The sequence below is a fragment of the Periophthalmus magnuspinnatus genome, chromosome 14, assembly GCF_009829125.3.
Source record: "Periophthalmus magnuspinnatus isolate fPerMag1 chromosome 14, fPerMag1.2.pri, whole genome shotgun sequence".
NCBI classification, from domain to species: domain Eukaryota; kingdom Metazoa; phylum Chordata; class Actinopteri; order Gobiiformes; family Gobiidae; genus Periophthalmus; species Periophthalmus magnuspinnatus.
Window position 1 is genome coordinate 30,965,669 of NC_047139.1, and position 23,634 is coordinate 30,989,302.

Below are 23,634 nucleotides of genomic sequence, written 5' to 3' on the forward strand. Positions count from 1 at the left end.
AAGACTACGCTGATAATAAATACTGGAGTTTTACATATAGTCTGCTTGGGAGTGAATGGTTGGAGTGAGTAAAGAGGAGATGAATCGCAATAGTGGGCGGAGGCATTTACTACTTACTGTTACCTAAGGCTATAGGAAAGGAAGCAAGGAGAGAGGAGGCGTCTTTGAAGAGCGAGAAAAACAAAAACTTCAACTAACAATTATAAAGCTGTCTTCCAAGAGGCACCTGGGCTTCTTTGTTTATGCAACAATTGTGGTGAAGAATAGCAGAGATGTGTAGAAAAAGCGCTTAAGATGCTTACATCATTCAGCATATGATATTTTAGAAGAGCTGTTTTAAATTAATAGTTTCACACAATGAAGCACTCCTTTGTTTTTAGTGTTTGTTTCTTACAGGTGGGCGAAAAGAAGTAATGTCTCAATATAATTTTGAATTTGACCATTAATAATATTTTAGTAAATTTTTTTGCAGTCTATCCAAAAGATGGTTACATTCCTATACCAAAGCCATATATCCACACAAGTACAAATGTGCGCTCCTATGTTACTGTATCAGCTGTCAGTATTGAAGAAGACCCAAAAGTGTATTTAGTGTCTAAACTGTTCTCAGAATTTAAACCTGAAAAACTGACTGATAGACTAACGCTATTACAAATGGTAAGGGTGTTAGCATTTATCAGTCTATAATGCGTGAGGGAATCAACAACAGAACAATAGTGGTTCTTGTCTATACTGCCAACACTAACAACACAATACAGCAATCAATCAAGAAACAACGACAAACTAAAAGAGTAATGTAATCAGTACATGATTTAGGAAGACCTATTGTGCTTGTGTATATAGTTATAATCGATGACACCAATAGATCATTATGTTATAATTTGAATTTGAATTTTGAAACGCAATACTTATTTAAAACGACTTAATAAAAGAAACAAGTCCACTGACGAATGGGAGTGCCCAATGGAAGCAGACATCAGTATGAACGTCACAGAGCTCTGCAGCTGTCAGCCCCTCCTATGGATAGATCACACTAATGAGACGCAGATTTTTTTTCATTTGTAAAATGACTCTGCGGCACTGCCAAATCCTATGCATATCATTGATTAAGAAAATAAAATTGGAGAATGAAGTAAGTACGTCACAGTGGGCGTGTGCCAGTAGCGGTGAAGCGGGGGTTGATCGGCAATATGGCATCTCGAAAATAAGCAATTGAAGATTGTTCAGATATTCGGTAATCAGCCCAAATACAACTTTGAGAAGGTAAATGAGAAATAGAAACAACTATAACATTGTTAAAAGCTCTGAAAAGTGGATTTTGCAGAATATGTCTTTTTTTAAGAATGTGACTCTACTAAGATTTGTGTATTTTGTTATTCCAAAGATTGAACCCACAACCTATCTGCTTCCTGGCAACAACGTTAACAGCTCACACTGTGCACATCGTAAAAGCTATAGTGGGTTTAACGGCTTTAACAAAACATACAGGTTTTGTTATTATGGGCTCCTGGTGTCCCAAAATAGCTATGGTTCTAGACTATGCTTTTCCTAATAACTTTTTCACTAAACTTCTTCCAATTACACCAGCAAAAGTGCATCCATTACCAGTTCACGAGACAATGAATAAATGTATTATTTATTGTGTACAGGACTGTTGTGGTGAGAGCTGCAGGAGGTTAGTGATTTGACACATTGAACAGGGCTGTATAACACACGGTGGAGGTGACAGATGACAGAACTCAATTATAATAATGCAGCAGCTGAGACAGGAGCCAGGCAGCCATGCGGTGTCTCAGAAGGATTTGTGTTTGAGTGTATTAAGGAAAAAGAATGGACCACACAGAGGTGTTAATAACAGTATAAGACATTTCAGGGGATTTTTCTTCTGATGTATTGCTCCAATTTTGAAAAAAAAAATGCTGATAATTAGCTTTGATAATTTTACCATTTTGCCCATGTGTTGTTCCCCAGTTGTTCCTCAGTACGGACAGATCCATTTGAACATATAGTGTGGTCAAATTCTATTAAAAAGAGTGTCCTGACCAAGACGCAGCGATCATTAAACAGATAGACGGAGAAACCTTGGGACAATAAACTGCACATGATTACACATCATCCAATAAAAATCATTAAGACATTATAAAAGTAGACACCTCATATAAAACAACTACAACAAGAAAACTGCTCCCTCAAGGCATTTAAAAGTCTCATATTTAGTCAGACCAGATAGTTCAGTCTAAGTTTAGTTTGAAGGTCATTCCATGATGATTGCACAGCAAAACTGAAGGCCGTTTTACCCAACTCCATTCTGACTCTAGGCACAGACATGAGGACGCTCTGAGAGCCCGGGTTATGGTCAGTGCTTTTGGGTACACAGTGGTCAGTCAGGTATGGAGGGAGCCAGATACACCAGTGCTTCAGTCTGCGTAATGACAAAGAGGTTCAACAAACTCTCTCATAGAGCACACAGCGACATGTAAAGGTGTTTGGGGCTCTATGGTACAGTGTCTGTATGTTATCATTTTATATTTTTATGATATTTAGACCTGAAGTCTTTACTGGACAGGACAGCTATGTAATGCCAGCTATACAACGCTACTACACCAGCTAGCACAAACAGTTGATTTGTGAACAAACAAAATGCAGGCCCTGATAAAGATTTGAAAATCTTGATCTCAATATTGCCAAATATCAATTATCTGTCAGAAAACAGTAACCCAAACACAAGATATATTTATCAGTTGAAAAAGACTCTAAAAAGGCTCAGCTCTAAAAAAGGACCATTAAAAAAAAAAAAAAAGCTACATTACTAAAAGTACAACTGTAATCCTTCAGTTGGTCCGACCTGAACCACACGGGGGCATGTTTGAACCCTGATCCTGTCTCCATAGTGCTCCTCCCTGATCCTCTCCATCAGAGCGTCCTGTGGTGAGCCTCAGTATGACACAGACACTTCTCCTCTGCTGTTATGGACCACAACACGCCTTTTATCGACCAATCTGAAGCCACTGAGCCAGACACAATCCACATCCTCTTTGATACCTGCTCCTGGACGAACTCGCTTTCAGATGAAGACTGGTCGATTTCAATAGATGTGCACTTCAGATCTTCTCCTACTTTCTTTTAACTGCATCTTTAATTTTTCACATTTTTCTTCTCTGATATAAAAATGTTTAGGTAAAGATTCTCTGTGTAACTTTTCTGGTGGGTGATGTTATTTCTTTGACATCAGATTGAAGGAGATGTAGCAGATGTTGTATGTCTAAATGTATACAATGAATGACCCTTGGCTCTTCTCATTTGTCTTAAATGGTCTAAAACTATAGTGATGTTAGTACAGTAAAAGTTTGTGGGGTCTGTATACTCTGCCAAAAACCTTCAGTCACACACAGCTCATGTAAATGTGTTTGTCTTTGCTCTGCTCTTCTCTGGAGCATGTTTAATACTGCATTGGTAATGTTGGACTGGGGTGAACCTACAGTAATGAGGTACTTTATTCAGAACTTTTTCTTTTAAGCCTGCTTCATGGAAAAAGTTGAAATAAACCAGAAGTTTTAATTAAAGGTTGTAGTAATTTTTGGAATATAAATCCATAGTTCCATAAACATGTCCTGACTATATCTTAGATATAAAAAAAAAAATAGTTGTGTTTTGGTTGTCAAGTGGATGTTACAAAGAGTTGACAGAAAGACCTCCAACAACTAAACCAACTTGTGTTAGTGTCATTATAGTGTTAGCTAATGGCATGCTAGGTTAAGGTGCCATTGCTGATTTTTTGTATTTAAATAATAGGAGTGCGTGCTTCTTACACTGCCTTCCCTTGTGTCTTACATAGTCCATATTTATTTATACATTTAATTAGCTTATATCTGTGCCCAGTGGCATGTGAAGGTGTATTATCTGCTATTTAAGTGCATGCGGTAGCTCCATATGTCTACCATCTCAAATTATATTTATTAAAAACTACTGCTTTTATAGAATGTGCCTATATGTGAAAGTACACCCAGCATTCAAAACAGTCTTTTAGCCTATTTTATAATTCTATTCAAATGTTATAATTATAGTGTGTCTGTTTAGGCTGTCCACAACAATATAGAAACACAAGTGACTCATGTTACAGTGACTAGAAATTAATGAAATGTGGAAGACTTAATAGCTATCTGTCATTTCTAATGCCTCTAAGTAAAACCGCTCAACCTTTAATCAACTCAATATTATGTTAAGTGCAGATAAAAGACAAATACAAATACATGAAACATCAAACTGTATTGGCACAATGGCAGGACTATAGCACAGCCATTGATTTCTGAGGTGTCTCTGTTTTGGTCACCCTCTCCATATTGTCACTATTATGGGCGTGTTCGCTCCAGTTCTCTGTTCAGCAGCGCAGCAAATTGAAATCTATAAAACGTATCAGACTTTGATCAGTTTCAGATGTTGAAGCAGCGTGCATCTACCCTGGTCTATACTCTACTGTGTATCGTCCAATAGAATCCATAATTACAATAAACACCACTTAATAATAACTGGCCGTAATAGCATGAACATAGATTTGCTAACTAAATCTTAGTAACTAATTAAAGCCCCATGGTATAACCATTTTGCCAAGAATGTGCTAAAATAAAAGTTTGTTTTTCATTTTGGATGTTTATATTGTACTAAAATCGTGGAAAAACAGGCATCCTTACAAACTTCCCTCTTCACACTTGTTTGGCCCGGTGGACGGCCTTCTGCTGCTTGTCTCCATGGAAATGCTCCTTTGGCTGTAAGAGTGCAGTAAAACTATATAAAACTATATCTCCATGAAGAATGTTCTGAGGAATGGTTTTAACTTTCACTTTCCATGGAATAATGCAGGTGTCACTTTCAGGAAGTGTTGCTGTAATAAAGGGGTGAGGAATATTCACTCATTACTAAATAAACTTAATAAATGTTCTTTATAATTTAAGTCTTTGTTCATGTTTATTAAGGCTAATTGAGGTGTAGTTCTTATAAAGTGTTACAAATATTAGTCGCATGTTTATGCACACAAGCGCACACGTACACACACACATACATATGCACACACACAGAAACAGACACACACAATCTCTCATGAACCACAAATTGCAACTGAAACGTTGTAATTGGTTGTGAATATCTGAATCAAGGTGAAAGAAAAATGATTTGAGTAATATTTGCTTAGAGGGTCCTTGAGATAAAAAAAAAAAGATGAAATACTTTGTACGGGGTGAGTGACACATGCCACTGGAACACCTATGGCTTTGTAGAGGAGTGATTTCAGTACAAAATGCATGAATCTTTATTAATAATAGCACTGCTATTACTGTCTATTTAAGTCTGAGTGTAGTCATTTTTGCAATGAGAAAATACAGCAACTCTTCAGTTTCTTTATTCTTAGATTTCCCCTTAATACAGTTATTTGCTGTTAGCTTGTTTGTTGTCATGTTGGGACTTGCAATATGCCATGTTGCAGTTTACAGTAAGTTATGTAATTGTAAATGTTCTTTATTTAAGTGCTTTATAGTATTCTACAGTGTTTGAAAAGTGCTATACAAATAAAGTACTATGTAAAAGGAACTATTCATCCTCAATGACTGATTTGTATGGGCAAAAGTATTCGGTTGCCATCACTTCATTTTAAAGGTCTTATACTACACAAAATTGACTCTGTGAGCTTTAATGTTTAACGTTAATATTTAGAATGTTGTTACCTCTTCAAAAACAGATGTGGAGTTGTGTTTTGTTTCATTACCACATGTTTGAGTAATACTTTATTATAGTCTGTAACATCTCCAATGATCGGATGTGGAAGATGTATGGAGTGTATTCCCACATGATGACTAAATGACTAAATATGCAGGGTTTGTGTGATAAACATGTGAATGAAACAAAACACAATTCCAGGTGTGTTTGTGATGAGGAAACAACATTAGAACATAGATAGCTTATGGGCCTTTAGACCATAAACATTTCAGCAAAGACATTCAAGAACTCTGTGGCATCGGCAAATATGTTTGGAGGAAGATCTCAATCCAAATAAATTAACTGAGTAAACAAAATGGAATAATAGTTGACCTTCTTTGATGTATTCACTGACACTAATAGTTTATGTTAAATGCCCTTAGTGGGAGATCCTTTTATCCTTTGTTTTTCTCCACACTTCCCATGAGGCTTTACTCCACAGACAAGCCGACAGCAAACATAAATGTCTATGTCTACACCTGACCTGATGATTAAACTAGAATCAGGATGCACTCGGGGTTTAAAAGCTGCTTACTGCCGCTAGCTAGCATCTCCGAGGGAATTAACCGAAGCATAGCAAAGTGCACGGCTAAGCACTGCATTCAGGGACATTATTATCATTTTCAACCTTCGTGGATCCGCATGTCCAAGCAGAAAAACATGCTGTGTGCGTGCCACTTCTGAGGCTCTTGTATTGGCCGTGTGTGATGGGCGAAAGCTTATTAGGGTTTCAGATATCGATTCTTTCTGTCTAGCTGACTGGATCCTCAGCTTTGACCAGCTCAGAGCCAGCGGGCGTGTTGATTGGTCTGTATGTCTTGTACACTGATAGTTACTGCAGCACGACATCGAGCTCCTTTTAAAAGTTTCATTCTGTGATTTGGAGTTGCAAAGATGAGAGGAGAGAGGGCAGGGAGAACTCTGCCTGTTCACAACGTTTTCCATCTCAGTGCGTACAAAGAGCGTCTAACTACAGTACGCTATACAGCGCTATCAGTCAGAGTTAAAAATGGTGCCTCTAAATAAATGTGATCTTCCTTCTATATATGTTATGTTAATTTAAAGTGCATTCTGGGTAGATTAGGCTAAAATGCAAAGGATGCTATAATACAATTTTCTTACGCAATTAAAGGGCCCATATTACACCATTTTCTGATTTATGTTATGTTGTTTCTTCATCATAAACATATCTGGAGTTGTGTTTTGTTTCATTAACACATTTAACACACAAACCCTGCATATTTAGGTTGAGTTAGGTTTAGGTTGAGTGGAACACTCTGTTCCACCTTGTGATGTCATCATGAGGTAATACAGGAAGTGCGCCCCTGTGTTTTTAAACTCCATACACCTTTACTAGAATTATTTAGATGACATCAGTCCTATAATTTTCAATCTCTACTGAACAAGAAAAGGGAGCTATTAACTTGAAAACGACCATTTGATGACATCACAAGGAGGAACAGAGCATTTTTAGCTTTAGGGATGTAGACAGACTAATGAACCACAATTACTCAAACATGTGTGAATGAAACAAAACACAACTCCAGGTCTGTTTTTGATGCAGTAAAAACGTTATAACATGCCTTAAGGCTCACAAGAATCTATTTTGTGTAATTTAGGACCTTTAAATAATAATAATAGACTGCAGGAAACTGTTGTATAATTAATGCAGAATATGTATTCCAGATAAAATCAATATATAGTAGCCGCTAAAGAACTGTTAATATTTTTCTAATAGTTTCTAGGTTACAAGCATCCACTAACAAAGCTATAAAACATCTAAAAATTAGGACCATGATATATGTCTATCTAATGAATGCATTACTACAATAATTCCTCAAAAGTTAATTCTTCTGTATCTGCAGCAGTGGATACAGCACAATCATTAAAACCTGGGGTCTTTGTTTCCTAATAGTCGTCATGCACAATATGTAGTTATAGTTCCCATGTTTTGATTTTCAGAGCAGATTTTTGACATTCACTCAATTTCACAAAGTTCAGGGCACGTTTCAGTGCACATTGTGTAATTGTGTGTTACAGCAATGGTATAATTTATCAGCGTGCATCAGTTGTGGTTGCACATATTCATTTGTACACATCGAGGTTATGTTTGTATGATTGGCATGAAATTGTTTTTGCCTTTTGTAAATAAAAAGACACTGACCTTGCAGCCACCACAGCCCCCTTCATTCTCTCCATAAAGAAGTGTTTGCTAAACTCTCCGAGCGCCCAAGGCCAAACAAAATGACTTTAGGATGAATTTAGTTACAGAGCAAAACTGCACAAGGCTGTAGCTGTGACGGTCAAAGACAATGGAGAATTATTGTGGTTTTGACCAAAATAAAGGTTAGAGGAAAAATAGGTAGAATTCGTGTGAAGTTACAGTGTTTCGGGCTGCCCACAGTTGAGCCCGTTGGCATTTTTCCAGTTTAATTGTTAATGTCTCTGTAATTGCTGAACCTATCCACATGCAACAAAAATAGGAAGAAAGTTATTCTCTTCTTTTATGTCAACAAAAATGCACCAAAGGATTTTTTGTCACTTTCAAGGCAAAACATGGAAGTACTGTTAAATCACAAATGTGTGTTTTTAATCAACTGAAAGGACATTTAGCCACAAATGTCTGAAAAAAAGTTTACAATTTTCTGTTTGGATGTTTCACCAATCACCCATGGAGTCATATAGGTTCTGGCTCTCCATTTTAAAAGTTGTGAAAGCAATCTGTTGGCTTAGCAATAAATGTGTCAATGTTTTATGTATGTAATCTCCTCTTAATGTAATTCCTAACTGCAGCTCTCTCTCATTGCTGTTTTAGAAAAGGAAAACAAACTTTGGCAAACGTAAACCAGCCTAAATGTCACAGCCTCCAGAGTGTGCCACTAAATCTGATCCCAAATCAATGCACAGTCATCTATTTACAAGTGAGCCATTAGAGAGGCTATGCAACTCAGCTCTTATGGCAAAAATAAACTAAACTTTCTTACAACTATTGGTCATATCCCTGGATAAGGGCTTGGTAGTCAGTGTAGTAGTTATAGAAATGTATTAACTATTCTCTCTCCCACGTCCTTGTCAAACAATTACTTGAATGTGATGAATATCAATAGAAAAGTAGAACACTGGAACAAAAATGGTTGGTCAAGTAAAAAAAATGGAACTATGATTAAATTATCTAGAAAATGTGTCCTTGTTTTTCCACAGTAATGTTATTACAGGGCTGGTTTGAACTCCTGTCAATGTCCCATCACTTAATGTACTCAAAAAATGAAACTTAACTAAACTTAAATAAATACATGTATTATCTTATGAAAGTCTATTAAAAATATGTAAGATTTGCATAAAATAAATAATTAAATATTGCATTACATTTTAACACCATTTTGTATAAATTCCTTGCTTTTTACAACTTCAGTCAAACCCATAAAAAACCTACGGCTACAGGAGGAATGAAAAATATGTTTACGAGACTCACCAATGAAAGAGGTCTCCCCGAGATACCCCCTCCGTCTGAGCACCACCTCCAGATACTTGTCGTCTTCATCCACCACAAAGTAGTCCCTCTCCAGAGAAATCCAGGACCAGTCCAGGCGGAACTGCTGCCCCTTCAGCTTATTCCCACCTGCACATAAAGCGAACATTGTGGTTTTATAATTCAATCAAATACAGTTTACTGCATGGTCATAACAATGTTCTTCCCATCTCCCATTCTCTTCTTTCATTTGTGTTATTAAAAAACTAAATCTGCTTTGACACAAGAGAGTGACTAGACCTCCTATAAAATGGTTAATTAAATCATATATTCGCTGCAAAATAGAAAGTATTTCTTCTTACAAAATATATGACTACATTTGTTTAATTAAAAGTGCACAATGTAACTTTTCTGGTGAAGGGGAGCCATCTGTTTGTCTTGTTCCACACAGGCATTACACATATCTATCTCCATGGAGACAAGCACGTCAGATCTATGGAGAGGCGTTCCTGCTTGCTCACAGAATGCATGACTTACTGAAACACTGAAAAAATGCAAGATACATAGTGTACCTTTAATATGTTTTGCATCTAGACTGGGCAAAAACACCATCTTGTTTTAGAGTCATCTTAGGAAATATTTTTAGGACCAAATGACTACCTAACCTCACCAACAGATGTGATGAAAGCTCGCGTAGCATTACATTACAAAACTCCTTGACATGGCAAAGGGACTAATGTAATACATGGAGATTAACAACCTACATCAAAAGGCCAATGAGTTCTAATAAAGCGTAATACCCACAGTAGAGTAAAATGCAGGCGTTCTGACATGCATCAGCAGTGGTTAACCAAGTGTGGAAATCCTTTAAGTGCAAAATACAGCATTCAGGTTTAGCACAATGGGAAAACACAGAGGTGGAGGGCTGTGCAGGAAATCACATTTAGCTCCAAAAAAGATGGTTTGAAAGCTGTTTGTTGTTGGAGATATGGAGGCCTGCAGTGCTGCGCCTGGTAAAAGCAGTTGCCTTTATAAGCCCTTGACCTCCAGCCGCTCCAGGTCAGCCTTATAAACAGAGGCAGAGGAGAGGGCCAGAGGAGGGCATGCTCAACTGAGTATTTACTGTGTGGAGAAGGGTCCTATATAAGGTCAAATATATTCAGGTTCAATCATGTTTTCCACTTCTTATTTCATCCTCACCATGAACCGACAAAGAAAGAAGTGATACTCGCCTTTTTACTATGTGAGCTGTTAATTCAGTTTAGTACGTGCAGTTGTAAGAAATATAAACGTAAAATAGTTTCTGTATTATTTTGGAAATAATGTAATACTGTATATAATGTAATATATGTAATACTTATACTTAGATAAATAGTTAGATAAATTCAGCAGTACATGCCTCTCCTCGAACCACCACCTTAACCTTTTGGTGGAGGGGCTTGAGCGCAGTGTTGTCAGGGGCTTCATGCCCCTGGTAGGGACATTACATCAACACCAGTTGTGCCATCCAGATTGGTGCCACTGGGGCGCAATCCTGGAGGCAGACCTGGGTGATTGCTGGGTGGGTGCTGGGTGGGTGCTGGGCTCGGCCGGGTACAGCGTAAAGGGCCCGAGGGCTGCCGTCCCATGGATGTACCACCTGCAGGAGGCTGGTGCAGAGAGACCTGTCACCTCGCTGTGGGGGGAGGAGCCTGAGCTTGTAATGGAGGTTGCGTGTTACAGACTAGATATAGTCATCCTGTCCTCCACACACAGATTGAGCTCTGGAACGCAACTCCTCAGTTGGACCCTCCACTTGGTGAGCTTGGTGTTGCCCGCAGGGAGAGGCAGGGAGCTGGTGTGGGCTCACTTATTGCCCCACAGTTCAGCCGTGACGTGTTGGAGTTCAGTGAGTGAGAGGGTCGCGTGCTGCATGCTTCCGCCTTTGGGTCAGGGACAAGTCTGTCACTGTAGTGGTTGCTCCTGTTACATTGAGGGTAGTGACCTTTTGGAGTGGTATGGAAGGGCACGGTTTGAATGAGTGAGTAGGCAGAGGGACGGGCCTGACTGTATAATGTAGTGAGGGGAGTTGTTATGGGCAGGACAGTGATTCTGGGCTGAACTGATGAATGACTGTCATCTTCAGGGTGTTAGACGCTAGTGAAACCCAGGTTGACACAACACAATAGGCATATAGGTCATAGAATTACAACATTTCTAAATAATATGCCTAAAATAATCATTATTACAACAAAGTCAGTATTTCAAAATATAAGGTATGTGTGTGCAACTTTTTGGGAGGTCCAAGTACAGGCACAAACTCCTTTGGGGTGGCATCATGTGTACTTGTCTGTCTACTGTGTATGAAATGTTTAAATCATCTACTAATTGCACAGCTCAATGTTTTAATCAACCACACTTTTACTCTTACATTGGTACACATATCCTACTCCATTTATAATATAAACACGAAAGATATAAAATATTCTTAAGACATTTAATGGTTTTTGCATTTGCACACAGTTGGATCCACATTTTAAAGTTCACTAGTACTTACTTCTCTGGCTAAAAATGCCACAGTTACAGAGGATGATTCTAAAAATAACCTCTCCAGGCAAATTCTGACCTTTTTGGCTCCCCACATTTGTTATCGTCACATAATGTCACACACCAACTACTTTTCTTCCACTGCTTTTTCATGGCTCCCAAATGTCCAAATGTCCAAATGTCAAGAACTGACCGTCGTCTTTTCCTTTTCCTTTTATTATTTTTGTGATTTGTCCACCACCAAAATCATTATATTTTTTACCATTTCTTAGGCTAACTGCCTTTTACATCATTTTAAAGCAGACCTATTCTGCAAAATCTAATTTTTGGATGTTTAAGCATGTTATAGTTCAACATTTACTCAGCCACATTTGTTTTTGGGGCGATTCATGCATGTTTGAGCAATCGTTAATCACTTATTTTCAAGCTCTATACTGCAGATAAATCCCCTGACTCTTGTGGTGACATTTTCAGCGGACTTGTTTCTTTTATTAAGTCATTTTAGATGAAAATTTTGATTTAAAATGTGCAAATTATGAAATAGCACAATAGGCCTTCTTTAAATGTACACACACCAAGTTGCAAACTTAATAAGACTTAAAATACAAGCAATTATGCTCATGGATCATTGTGCAGCGGGGCACTTACATCTCTGCTTCCCTGCTGTACTCTGGTGAATGCTCTGTTTGAATCATGTATGTGGAGGTACCAGTAAAACACCAGGGGTGAAAAGTTCAGGCAGAACACAGCTACACCCAGCGAGGAAAGCAGCTTGTGTAACATGTCATTCCATGTATCTAGCACTAAACACTTTTATCCACCACAAGAAAACTTTGTTAGCAAATCAGATGTGTACACTACCATGCTAACTAATAGGAGTGGTTTTACATGATCACTGCACAATTATGAAATAGTGGCAATAGTCTGAAATTATCAAAGCCTCCTATAATTCTCCATGCACTGATACGTTAAGTCCATATTACACTACTTTCTGATCTATGTTATAATGTTGTTCTCTCATCACACACACACCTGGAGTTGTGTTTTGTTTCAATCACACAACACACAAACTCTGCACATTTAGACTGCGTTCTTCTCTCAAATGGAAAACACTGTGTTCCACCTTGTGATGTCATGTGGTCCACTGTGCTTTTAAACCCCATAAACTAGAATCTCTTCACTACAATCATTTGGATAATTTTAACCCTGGACTTATCAATCTCTACTAAACCAAATGTAAAAGGAACTGTCAATTTTGTGTAATATAGGACATTTAACTCGAACAACAAACTAACAGAGAAACTAGGAAAACTGTTACTGGCAACAGTCAAGAAAATATGCTAATCTTAAAATAATCTTAATTAATTAGGTACCTTCAATAGATTTAGTAATGGCATTGTCAATTGTACCATCTAACATTGTGTTAAATGTAAGAGCTTACATTACTGCAGTATAAAATTTGGTTCATGTATGTGTTTAAAATGTTGTTAAGGTGTATTATGGAACTTTTTCTAGAAAGAGGTCCACCATCTGCTAGATGATATTGCTTTGTTTTGAATGTTCCACAGTTTGGCATTAAATATCTATTAATTTACTCAAATACAAGTGTTTTATACCTCAAAAGTACTTTGAACAACATGCATTGTTACTGTGAGCAGCGTCGCCTCTCCATAGATCCGCCTAATGCCTTACTCTAGAGCAACAATAAAATCTCCATGGAGACTAGCAAATGGCATACCCTTCACCAGAGAAGTTACACAGTGTACATTTAAGTACGTAGTATTTCCCATTTTAAAACGTTAAAACAAAGTAACTATTTTCCCCACTTTCCCAGCAGAGCAGTATTTCCTGGGCCCACCTCTTTGTATTGTGTTGTTTTGCTGTTTGTTTGCAGGTGCTGGTTCTTATGTCTGACCTCCCACAGCACACAGGAGACAGAGGAGACGGAGGAGACTGGGCCAGACAATAGGGACTGGAGTCCGTGGGCTGCAGTCTGTCTCATCACTGCGGTATTTCATATGGGGATAAAAGACCTCATGTGTGCTGACCATACAGAAAAGCAGCTTTGAAATCATCCTCAATAGAGCAAAAATCACTTTCAAAGGCTCTTCAGACAAAACACTCACCACAAAGACAGTTTTTCTTTTCTTTTTTTTCTCCTTTTTTTTTTTTACCAATTAAGGATCATAGTTTCAGAATAAAATACATTTCAAGGATCAATGGGGTGGGAGTGATGCGCTCTGAACTTCTTTGATGGTAGAGTTTGGGCTCCGTGTGAAGTGGCTGTGCTCACAGAATGAACTCTGACAGCTGTTCAGACACGAACAGTATCTCTCCGGAGTTTGAGTTAAATGTTGTGCTAAATGGTCAAGGTAACACAAGACAAGTGTAATGTAACAGTAAATAAACTCATTCAAATTTCAGCTAGCAGCTAATTTCAGTCCATGGAGATGTCATTAATTTGCCAGCAATGTTCCACAGTAACAGTATGGTATTAAACTTATCTGTCTTCAGGTAGACTAGGTCAGATCTGTGAAGAAGCAAGCTCATAGTGAGAATGCAACCTTTTAAAGGTCATTTTGACCAATAACCCACTTGTAACTGGATACAAGACACATTTAATACCATGCTGTGGCACTTTCAATGGATAAGTAGACTAAAAAATGTGATAAGTAACATGGCCAGATTGTGAAAGCTATGTGACTGACGAGTGTTCAAAATGCAGCTGTCCAAAGTCCTTTGTAGTTAGTACTTAGTACTGTTACAATTTACTATTATTATAGCTACAGTTAACATAACATACGGGTAACATAATACCAACCTTCTGATAAATCTACTCTACTTCCACCAATCTGCTACAGGACAACCACTATTACCACCCACATACATTTTAAAAAAATATTACTAATGGATAAAGTAAGTTTTTTTTTTTTATCTGAAGATGTTGTGACATCATAAATAAGCAGGAATTGTCTTTTTGTCTAGACCAACACATCATTACATTGTCCCTATGCAATGTTTTCAAAAGCATCATTCTTCTCATAGTTTCTGGATCTTGTCCCAGACCACATGTTGTTCTCTTGGATATGACTGATTTTGTGTACTGTTCATATTGTACAGCGAAAAATGTAATACCTTCAACCTTTGAAAAGATTTTTCCAGGGAGAGCTGGAGTTGGTAAAATCTATATTTCTTTCTGGGCCTTTTCTGTAGCTTTTCTAAAGGGCATGGATCTAAAGCGGGCTATAAAACACACGCAGCCTCTGAGCCCTCGGAACTCCAATTGTTTTAAAATGACTGCCTCCAGAGGGGCCTATCCACTCTCAGCTTACATCTGTCCATATCCACACTAAAAATAATGTCATAGCAGCTTAACACGGGGTCAGATTTTACACTCAAAATACTGTTACTGTGTATATCATCAGGGTGTATTTAATAATAGTAGTAAGGGTGCTCGCAGGTAGTGTAGGGGTTTAAGGTGTAGCACATATGGGGCTGTTACCCGGGCCATGAATATTTGTCGAATGTCTCTTCCTTTTCTATCCCTATTTCAAGCTACAGCTGTCCTGTTTAAAAAAATACATGAGTACAAGTATACAATGTATAGTGGCAACATCTTTCAGTGGTCAAGAGTACTAGTGCTTCATGTAAACTATAGATATATACTGGGCGACAAAGCTCAAGTCAACTCATAATGTTGATAAGCTATGTTATTTCTTTTTACTTTTTTCAGCAAAAAACTACAAATCCAATCTTCACGAACACATAGTAGTTATTTTAGTGCTGATGGACCTTTCATGAAATTACACCAGTTTCCACCATTTATCGTAAGCAGATTTGCAAACAGAGCCCCAACATACCAAGTGCAAATATAACCTTGTTAACCTATTACAATAGACTTAGTCTTTGACTAACACTGGCCAGATTGTCTTTAAGCAAATGGATTTTCAGCACATTTACAGAATATGCCAAAGGTATTTCCGAAAGCTGCTTGTTCCTCTACAGAACACAATGAGTCAACAGCAAAACAGTGTGTCCACCTAATTATTATGCCTCAGTGCCAACTCCAGCCTTGGCACATCACACACAGGCAAATGGTCAGCAGTGAGGGAGGAATATACAGACGCTGTGCACAAGTCCATTTTCATGAAAAGCAACAATAACCTACCAGACCAACCGAAAACAAAAGCATTTAGAAACGCGCTAATACGTTGGCAGTAATAATGTGCCCATACATGGATTCAGACTCAATATTCTTCTGTAGTTCAGGGGTAAATTCACTTGGTAAATGGGGGTAAAGAGCAGTAACATGTGGTGACTTTTATGGGTAGGCAGACGTAGTGTGGACATTAATAGTTAGTCGATAACAATTTAATAACACCACTTTTTATACAAACTACATGAGTATTGATGATGAGTATGGTTTATTTTACTGACATATTAAACACATATATACTGGGCCATTTTGAAGTCAAATTAGAGAAGCCTAGACCAACATCATTTTTTAATAATTGGATATATGTGACTGTATTTCACACCCGGTCTGTACAAACGCGGTATTTGGTTGGGTTTTTTTTCACAAATGTGTCCTACAGCTCATTTATGCAGCGGAGCCTTCAGTACTATTGCTATCTATGGAATTATTATTATGCATCTAGAAACTATGTGAGTGCCATCTGCCAGCTGTACTATATATATATATATAATGCGCTTACCACGCAAAATGTACATTCAAAATGTACATTCATGAAGAAATACTAACAGCAGCAGTGCACTGGTCAGACAGGTGCACTGGTCAGACAGGTGCACTGGTCAGACAGGGGCACTGGTCAGACAGGGGTACTGGTCAGACAGGGGCACTGGTCAGACAGGGGCACTGGTCAGACAGGGGCACTGGTCAGACAGGGGCACTGGTCAGACAGGAGCACTTATAATATAGCCTTATGTGTGTCCCCTTAAACACAGCCCTGCATTAGAAGAGCGCTCACAGTCAACTCACAGATGTAAATCAAAACCACGTCTTTCCTGAAGAAACATCCTGTATTTTCCTGAAGCGAAGCCGGTTCAGAACAGCCGCATTTTTAACTACACATGTGTAAAAGTCTTGTTATTCCACCAACACTGTCGTCACAGACCAGATGGGCCCCTCTCCAGCTACTGTCACTCCACTGCTCCGTCCGGACCCTCCATTTCACACAAACTAGCCCTGAAACTAGCTCACTGTCAGTACAATGTACTAAAGGACACTATGACTTCAAATAGGCAGAAGTGAAGGGACAACGAGATTATCTGGGTATAATACCAATAATTCGTAACTATTTAATTATACTTTTGACACACATTGATTGATTTTATTTATTATTTTAGATTTTATTGGGCAAGCACTACTTGCCTTGATTACCTTGGCCGCACGGCACTGGTAAAGAGCAATAAGACATTAAGCACACGGGCAGGAATCAGTGAGCATGGAGACTGCTAAATTGTGCTAACCCTTGCATTTCACTGTGATATTTATAAAAAAAGAGACACACAGGTGACGATAGATGCTACTAATGTCTATATTTAATCTACTGCACACTAATAAACTTTGAAAAACGTCTTAATGTAGTTTTCCAGTCCTAATAGAAACTCTTCATAGTCTGACTCAGAAAAGTGACTTAGTGAAGCAAGTTTTAAGCTCTTCACTTAATCTTTTGATTCAACAGCGTGTCTGTATTACTCGAGCCCAATCAAAGGAGATTGTTCACACAGTGGTGTCTTCAGCGCAGTGTGGGCCTGTCTGCTGCTAATGCGGCTGTCCCTTCACTGTTACTCCTCCATCTGCCTTATAGATCATAACCACCGAACTGTTATGGTAAAATATGAAAGCGATGACGTATAACCAAGGTACTAACTGATCCAGACTTGTTCCAGCAACATTAGAGAACATAGCCAGACAACAAAGTAAAATTGTGTTGAAATTGTATCCTCATTTGCAAAGTTGTTCAATTATCATTATGCAAAAGGCAGCCTCAACCCCAATAAATGTCAGAGTTTTGTGCCATAGTGCCAGCTGTTCTCATTTTACAAACCAATATATTTGCCTAATCTGTTGGGCATAGACACATTTTTTTTTTTTCTTGAACAGATTTTCAGAACAACATTAAAAATAATATGGGGCAATGTAAAAAAAAAAAATTATATATATATATATATATATATATATATATATATATATATATATATATATATATATATATATATATATATATATATATATATATATATATATATATAGTAACTCCATGGAAACAAGAATGAGATCATGGTAAATTCAAGCTATAAAGATAGAAACATTATTAACCAATTACTATGCGAGTGTGGAGGTGGAGGAAACGAGGGTGGCTGGAAGGTCAAAATTGTGTGAGCGCAAGTGGCACATCTGATTGAAGGAAAAAAGACTGCAACTGATAACTAAAAATTAGACAATATTAAAGCAGAACCATATATACCTTTCAACCTGAAGTCAATTCTTGTGTTATGGTTTATTGAGTTGGTTTGGGTCAAAAGCTACAATGTGCAAGTACTACTACCCCAAATCCAGTGCTCAGGAAGCTTAAAGAAGACCTACTGTGCTTATGTCTGCTCTATAGTTATAATCTATGACACTTGTGGAGCATTATGTTATAATTTCCACATTTTAAATCGCAATATTCATCTAAAACAAAAGAAACAAGTTAGAAAACTGCAGTGCTCAATGGGAGCTGACGTCGTTGTAAACATCATCACAGCAAAGACCCATGGAGCTGCACATCACACTAGCAAGCCGCAGATAGAATGTACAGATCAGTGGCCATGTGGCGGTGAAGACAGAGCTTGATCGGCAATATGGCATCTTGAAAATAAGTGATTCATAAGTGACTCAAACGTGCGTGATAACATCGATGGCATGGTTAAAGCTCTGAAACGTCGATTTTGCAGAATTTATGGTATATTATTTTAAAATAGGTAAGTGTAAACCTTGTTCAAAGTTTTTCTGCTGTGTTTATTTAACTGAAACTTAATAAATGAATTATTCATTTAATTAATGGATTTGGAAAACAATTTGGACAATGAGCCATGCATATTTATGCTTTGATCCATGTTACAGGCTATATATATTATATATATATATATATATATATATATATATATATATATATATATATATTATATATATATATATATATATCTGTCAAATTTTAGAACCCATTGTGGCCCGTGTGTCAAAAAGTTTGCCCAACGCTAACAACAACCATGCCTTGCTCAAGCCTGTCCCACTGCAGTTGGTTTAAACTCACATATTAAATAAATAAATAAATAAATGGGTCAAAGTCTAAAGATTTGGGATATATTAACATAAAATTAAGTGGGTTTAAACAGCAGAGATCCCATCTATCTTGCTTAGGTCTCCTGAAAGTACAAAGCCACAACTGCTGACACCAAAAACCCTGGAATATTTCAGTTGATGATATATTGCATTAGATAAAACATGTTGCTCAAATAGACCTGGATTAATATTAGTTCACTTGTATTAGCAGCCCACGCGGCATCCATCAGTGTAGTGCAGTGCTGCATAAATCTGATACTTGTCAAAATACACACATCCTCCGCCTCCACATGATTTTCATTTGACTCACAGGGAAGTACAAAAGCTGTTGTTTGACGGGGGAAGTCAATGCTTGTCACTCTGGCACCGAGCCCTGGTTTCTGAATGAGTGCTTTTTCATATTTGGAATAATTCTGTTTACCAGGTGCTGCAATGCATTGGGGTCAGTTTACAGGTCTAAGCAGAGTCTAACCAATCACAGACCCTTGAGTATGTGTGTGTACGGGGCTTATGCTGCCACTATCTGCGCTTGCCTGGGGCGATCAGTGCAGAGTGGAGATGTGGCCAGAGTGAGTTATCATTGGACTGACCAGGGACTTAGCGCCCCGAGCTATTACAAACATTAAGCATTTAAAACACGACTTGACTCCAGGGGAAGGGGACAGGGGCTGGTATTAGCTCGAATTAACCTTTAAAGGTTAAGTTGTGCATTAGTCCAAGTGTGTGTAAGATAAATGAGGGTAATTGTTAAAAATCAGATAAAATAAACATTAGCATTTTTATTAGTTTTAGTAATTGGCAACTGAAAATCACCCAGTCAAATCTGTGAAGAAAAACTAAGCTTTTGGTAATTACAAGTTGGCTGTGAAACGGTTCTACTCTAAAAGGCAGACCAAAGTACTGTACACATCTGTACAAAGTACTGCATACATCTGTACAAAGTACTGTACTATTTGATACCAAAATTTAAGGTTTATTGTTGCTGGGGAAATGTTGTCGACTGGGACAACCTGCTGGGAGCACCTAACCCTCAACCCAGAGATGTACAGATGTGTTTTAGCAGCTTTTACACAGATATATCATCAGATCAGCATTATTAGTCCAAGACAGTGCTGCAAGGACTCCATTTTATTACTCAAGTAAAAGTGCAGATACCAGACCAAGAAAATACTCATATTAAATAAGTATCACTTAAATCTACTTAAGTAAAAGTATTTGTGGGGAACCTGTCCCGAAGTGGTCGGAGTATAAGGCACTCAGAAAAATTCCAATCAAAATTCATATCAATCACTGTGGTAAAAATACATATTTACAAAAAAAATAACTGCTCAACATTAGAAGAAAGCAACAGAAGTTAAACTGAGAAAACCCACGTGTACCCTGGCTACACTGATGTCTCCCGAACATCTAATTGGTACCACTTATATACCTCCCTACACACCATATTTTTTACACGTGCTGTGGGTATAAAGTTAGCTGTAGCTCTTACTCAACTGTCTCCATTAACTGAAGAGGGTTTTTTAAAATAAACTAACCACTTAAAACATCGAAACAAAATACATAAGATATTGAAACAAAATAAACACACATGGTCCAGCCCACGACCACACCCAAGCTTATAAACATGGCCCCCTCTTTGTCTGGACCATGTGGAGGGCCAGGTAATACATTTATTGAACTAAATATAACCAAATAAAAAATCTTTAAAGTAACAAGTGTGTTTGATGATTAAATTAAAAGGTGTCACACCCTCAAAAAACCATACTCATCTGAGTCACAGGACAGGAAGTCTTGAATCCAGACATTTTAAATATAGGCACCACAAAACTAAATTTAGCAGTCTTTCCCAATGAGACAGGCTACCGCAAAGCGTCCAAAGCTCCTCTTGTGTCAAGAGCATCTTCTTCAAATGACAGTGCCTTACTTCTCGGAAAAGTCCAGTTCCAAACTGTTCCCAATCTCTCCAGCAAACCATCACCAGGCCTGTTGAACTCTAAGTTGGCAAACCTCTACCCACAGCTGGTTTCCGGAACCTTTCCTGAAGAACTAAACCGTTCTCCAAACACCATCTCTGATTGCTTGCTCCAGCTGCACACAACTACAGTTGAGCATAAACGAGTCTACAGCTCCAGACAGCAGCTCCTGGCAGACACCGACGTTGCGCACACTGCAGTCATCCGCCACAACATGCCACAACTACAACGTCCTGGAAGCCCCAAGCAGCTCCATCCTCTGTGGTGGACCTCCACATGAGACATCATCCTCACTTCAGGGGTGTTCTCTGCAATCTCCACACATACTTGCTGCACTTCACAAATCCTCTGTTGCCTCTTGAGTTGTTGTAGACTTCTCAGTTGACCCAAGTTTTTCATCTGTGGTTCTCTGACTGGACTCTGCTTGTTGTCAGGTACCCCAGTTTCCCCATCAGCCTCAGCACAAGACTTCTTCGGGTTTTGTTTGGTTGAAATCTTCACTGCCTCCCACTGGCCTGGATCCCTCCACTACCACCAAATGTGGGGAAGCTGGCCCGAAGTGGTGGAAGTAGGAAGCAGACTCAGAAAAATTCCAATCAAAATTTATTTCAATCACCGTGGTAATGCGTGGGAATATAATACATATTTACAAAAAAATAACTGTGCTCAGCATAAGCAAAAAGCAACAAAAATTAAGGAACTAGCTACACTGATGTCTCCCCGAACGTCTAATTGGTACCGCTTATATGCCCCCCTACACAGGAAGCACCTCCCCCCGGTACACACTAAATTCTTCACAGGTGCTGTGTATAATGTTAGCTGTAGCTCTTGCTCAACTATCTTTCTGAGGCTTAAGTGCCTCAACTGAAAAGTTTTTCTTTTTTTTAAATAAACTATAAAGACTTAAAACTTTGAAACAAAAATATATAAGACATTAAAACAGAAGAAACAAACAAACTTAAAACAGTTCTCCCTTCCACATGGTCTGGCCCACGACCACAACCAAGCCTATAAACATGACCGACATAGGGCACGCCCCTCTTTGTCTGGACAATGTGGAGATTCAGGTAAGTGGATAAATGTATTGAACTAAATTGACTAAAGATATTATATTTGGTTATATTTAAAGTAACAAGTGTGTTTGATGATTAAATTAAAAGGTGATATTAAAAGGGACAAAGGGCCACTTTGTCACAGTATTAAAGTACTCGTTAAAAATGTACTTAAAGAGTAAAAAGTACAAGAATTTCACACAGATTTTGAAATCTAAGGAAGTAGTTATTTTGATACAGACTTGTGCTAAATTTTGTTCAACAGAAACAATTGGATCAATTGTTTTTTCTATCTATTTTTATTTGTATATTTTTGTCTGCTCAAATTATGAAAGTGTTAAAAATAAACCCTCAGCCTTTTCAGCAGGTTTCAGACAATAATAAATTACTTTCCAGTCCTGTTCAAAAATGTAACTTAGAGTAGAAAGTACAGATACTGCTCTCAAATGTAATGAAGTAACAGTAAAAAGTAACCGCTTTAAAATGTACTATGTATGTAAAGTGGTGGAATGTAGTTCCACCACTGGTCCAAGATCCAGAATATATTATCAAGCTTTTCTTGTATCAGTCAGCCCTACATCACTCAGGTCCTGATTGTAAAAACATCTTTATTTAAGGGGTGAGTGTTTTCCTTGTTTCGATCCTAGTCATTACATCATAAGAAAAGGCATAAACCTGCTTATCTGAAAATAGGTGATAATATTTAGAACCGCAGGGCTATCTTTCCTTTGTAGTATTGAGTGGCCATTAGGCATGAGAGCGCAGAACACCTCAGGCGACCCAAACTTCAGCGCTGACGTGAGGTGAGAGGGCTGCTTTGAAGTGACGATGATGCTCTTAATAACCAGGAAGTTTCCATTGAAGACTACAAAGAGTGTCGCCCACAACCGTGGGCAGTGCTTTGGGCAAAGGCTCCAGGATCGGAAAAGCTGCCTCATTCTGAATAAGACATGTCCCAGAAATAACTTAACTTACTTTAATGTGATGCTTAATGCCAGGTCACTGTCTTATTTTAAACAAAGAAAAGTTACTCTGGATTCTTGTATCAGACTTGACTTTCACAAACTCTCACACATGTCCATTATTAACGCGCATGAATTTATATACATGTTCTACAGCTTTCAAACAGCAAAGCAGAGTTTATTGTCTTCAACAAGCCCAAGATTACTTCAGCATCACAGCCATCACAGTGGGGACTGAGAGCAGGTGAAGACCAACACATCCCACCCCAACTTGAAGTCAAATTTGAATATGAAATAAAGATTTTCAAATGCAGAGGAGTGTCATTAAACACAAACACATATAAGAGCCTAGCTATTTACTCCAAAACCCAAATTTATTTAGTGAAGTCAAATATGCTTCCATCCCTCTATGATGAAATCCATTCAACTTTATTTTCGTTGATAGTATCTGCAGAATTTGTAATGAAAGAGAAAAAAAGACACATTTTCAAAATAGAGATGCAAATGTAATTATTTTACTAGTTTAGAGGGGAATTTCTTAATCCAGGAAATGGAAGAG

The 23,634-nt window shown here is 38.0% G+C and overlaps 1 protein-coding gene across 2 annotated transcripts in view; it reads right to left on the reverse strand.

Annotated features, from left to right (window-relative positions):
• The window catches only part of LOC117381361 (FRAS1-related extracellular matrix protein 2-like), a 105,052-nt gene that overhangs the window by 60,143 nt on the left and 21,275 nt on the right, over positions 1-23,634 (reverse strand). For both annotated transcript variants that reach the window (XM_055226753.1, XM_033978318.2), the window contains exon 3: positions 9,218-9,364. In XM_055226753.1, the coding sequence (XP_055082728.1) occupies positions 9,218-9,364 (147 nt within the window). The remainder of the gene's footprint in view (positions 1-9,217; positions 9,365-23,634) is intronic.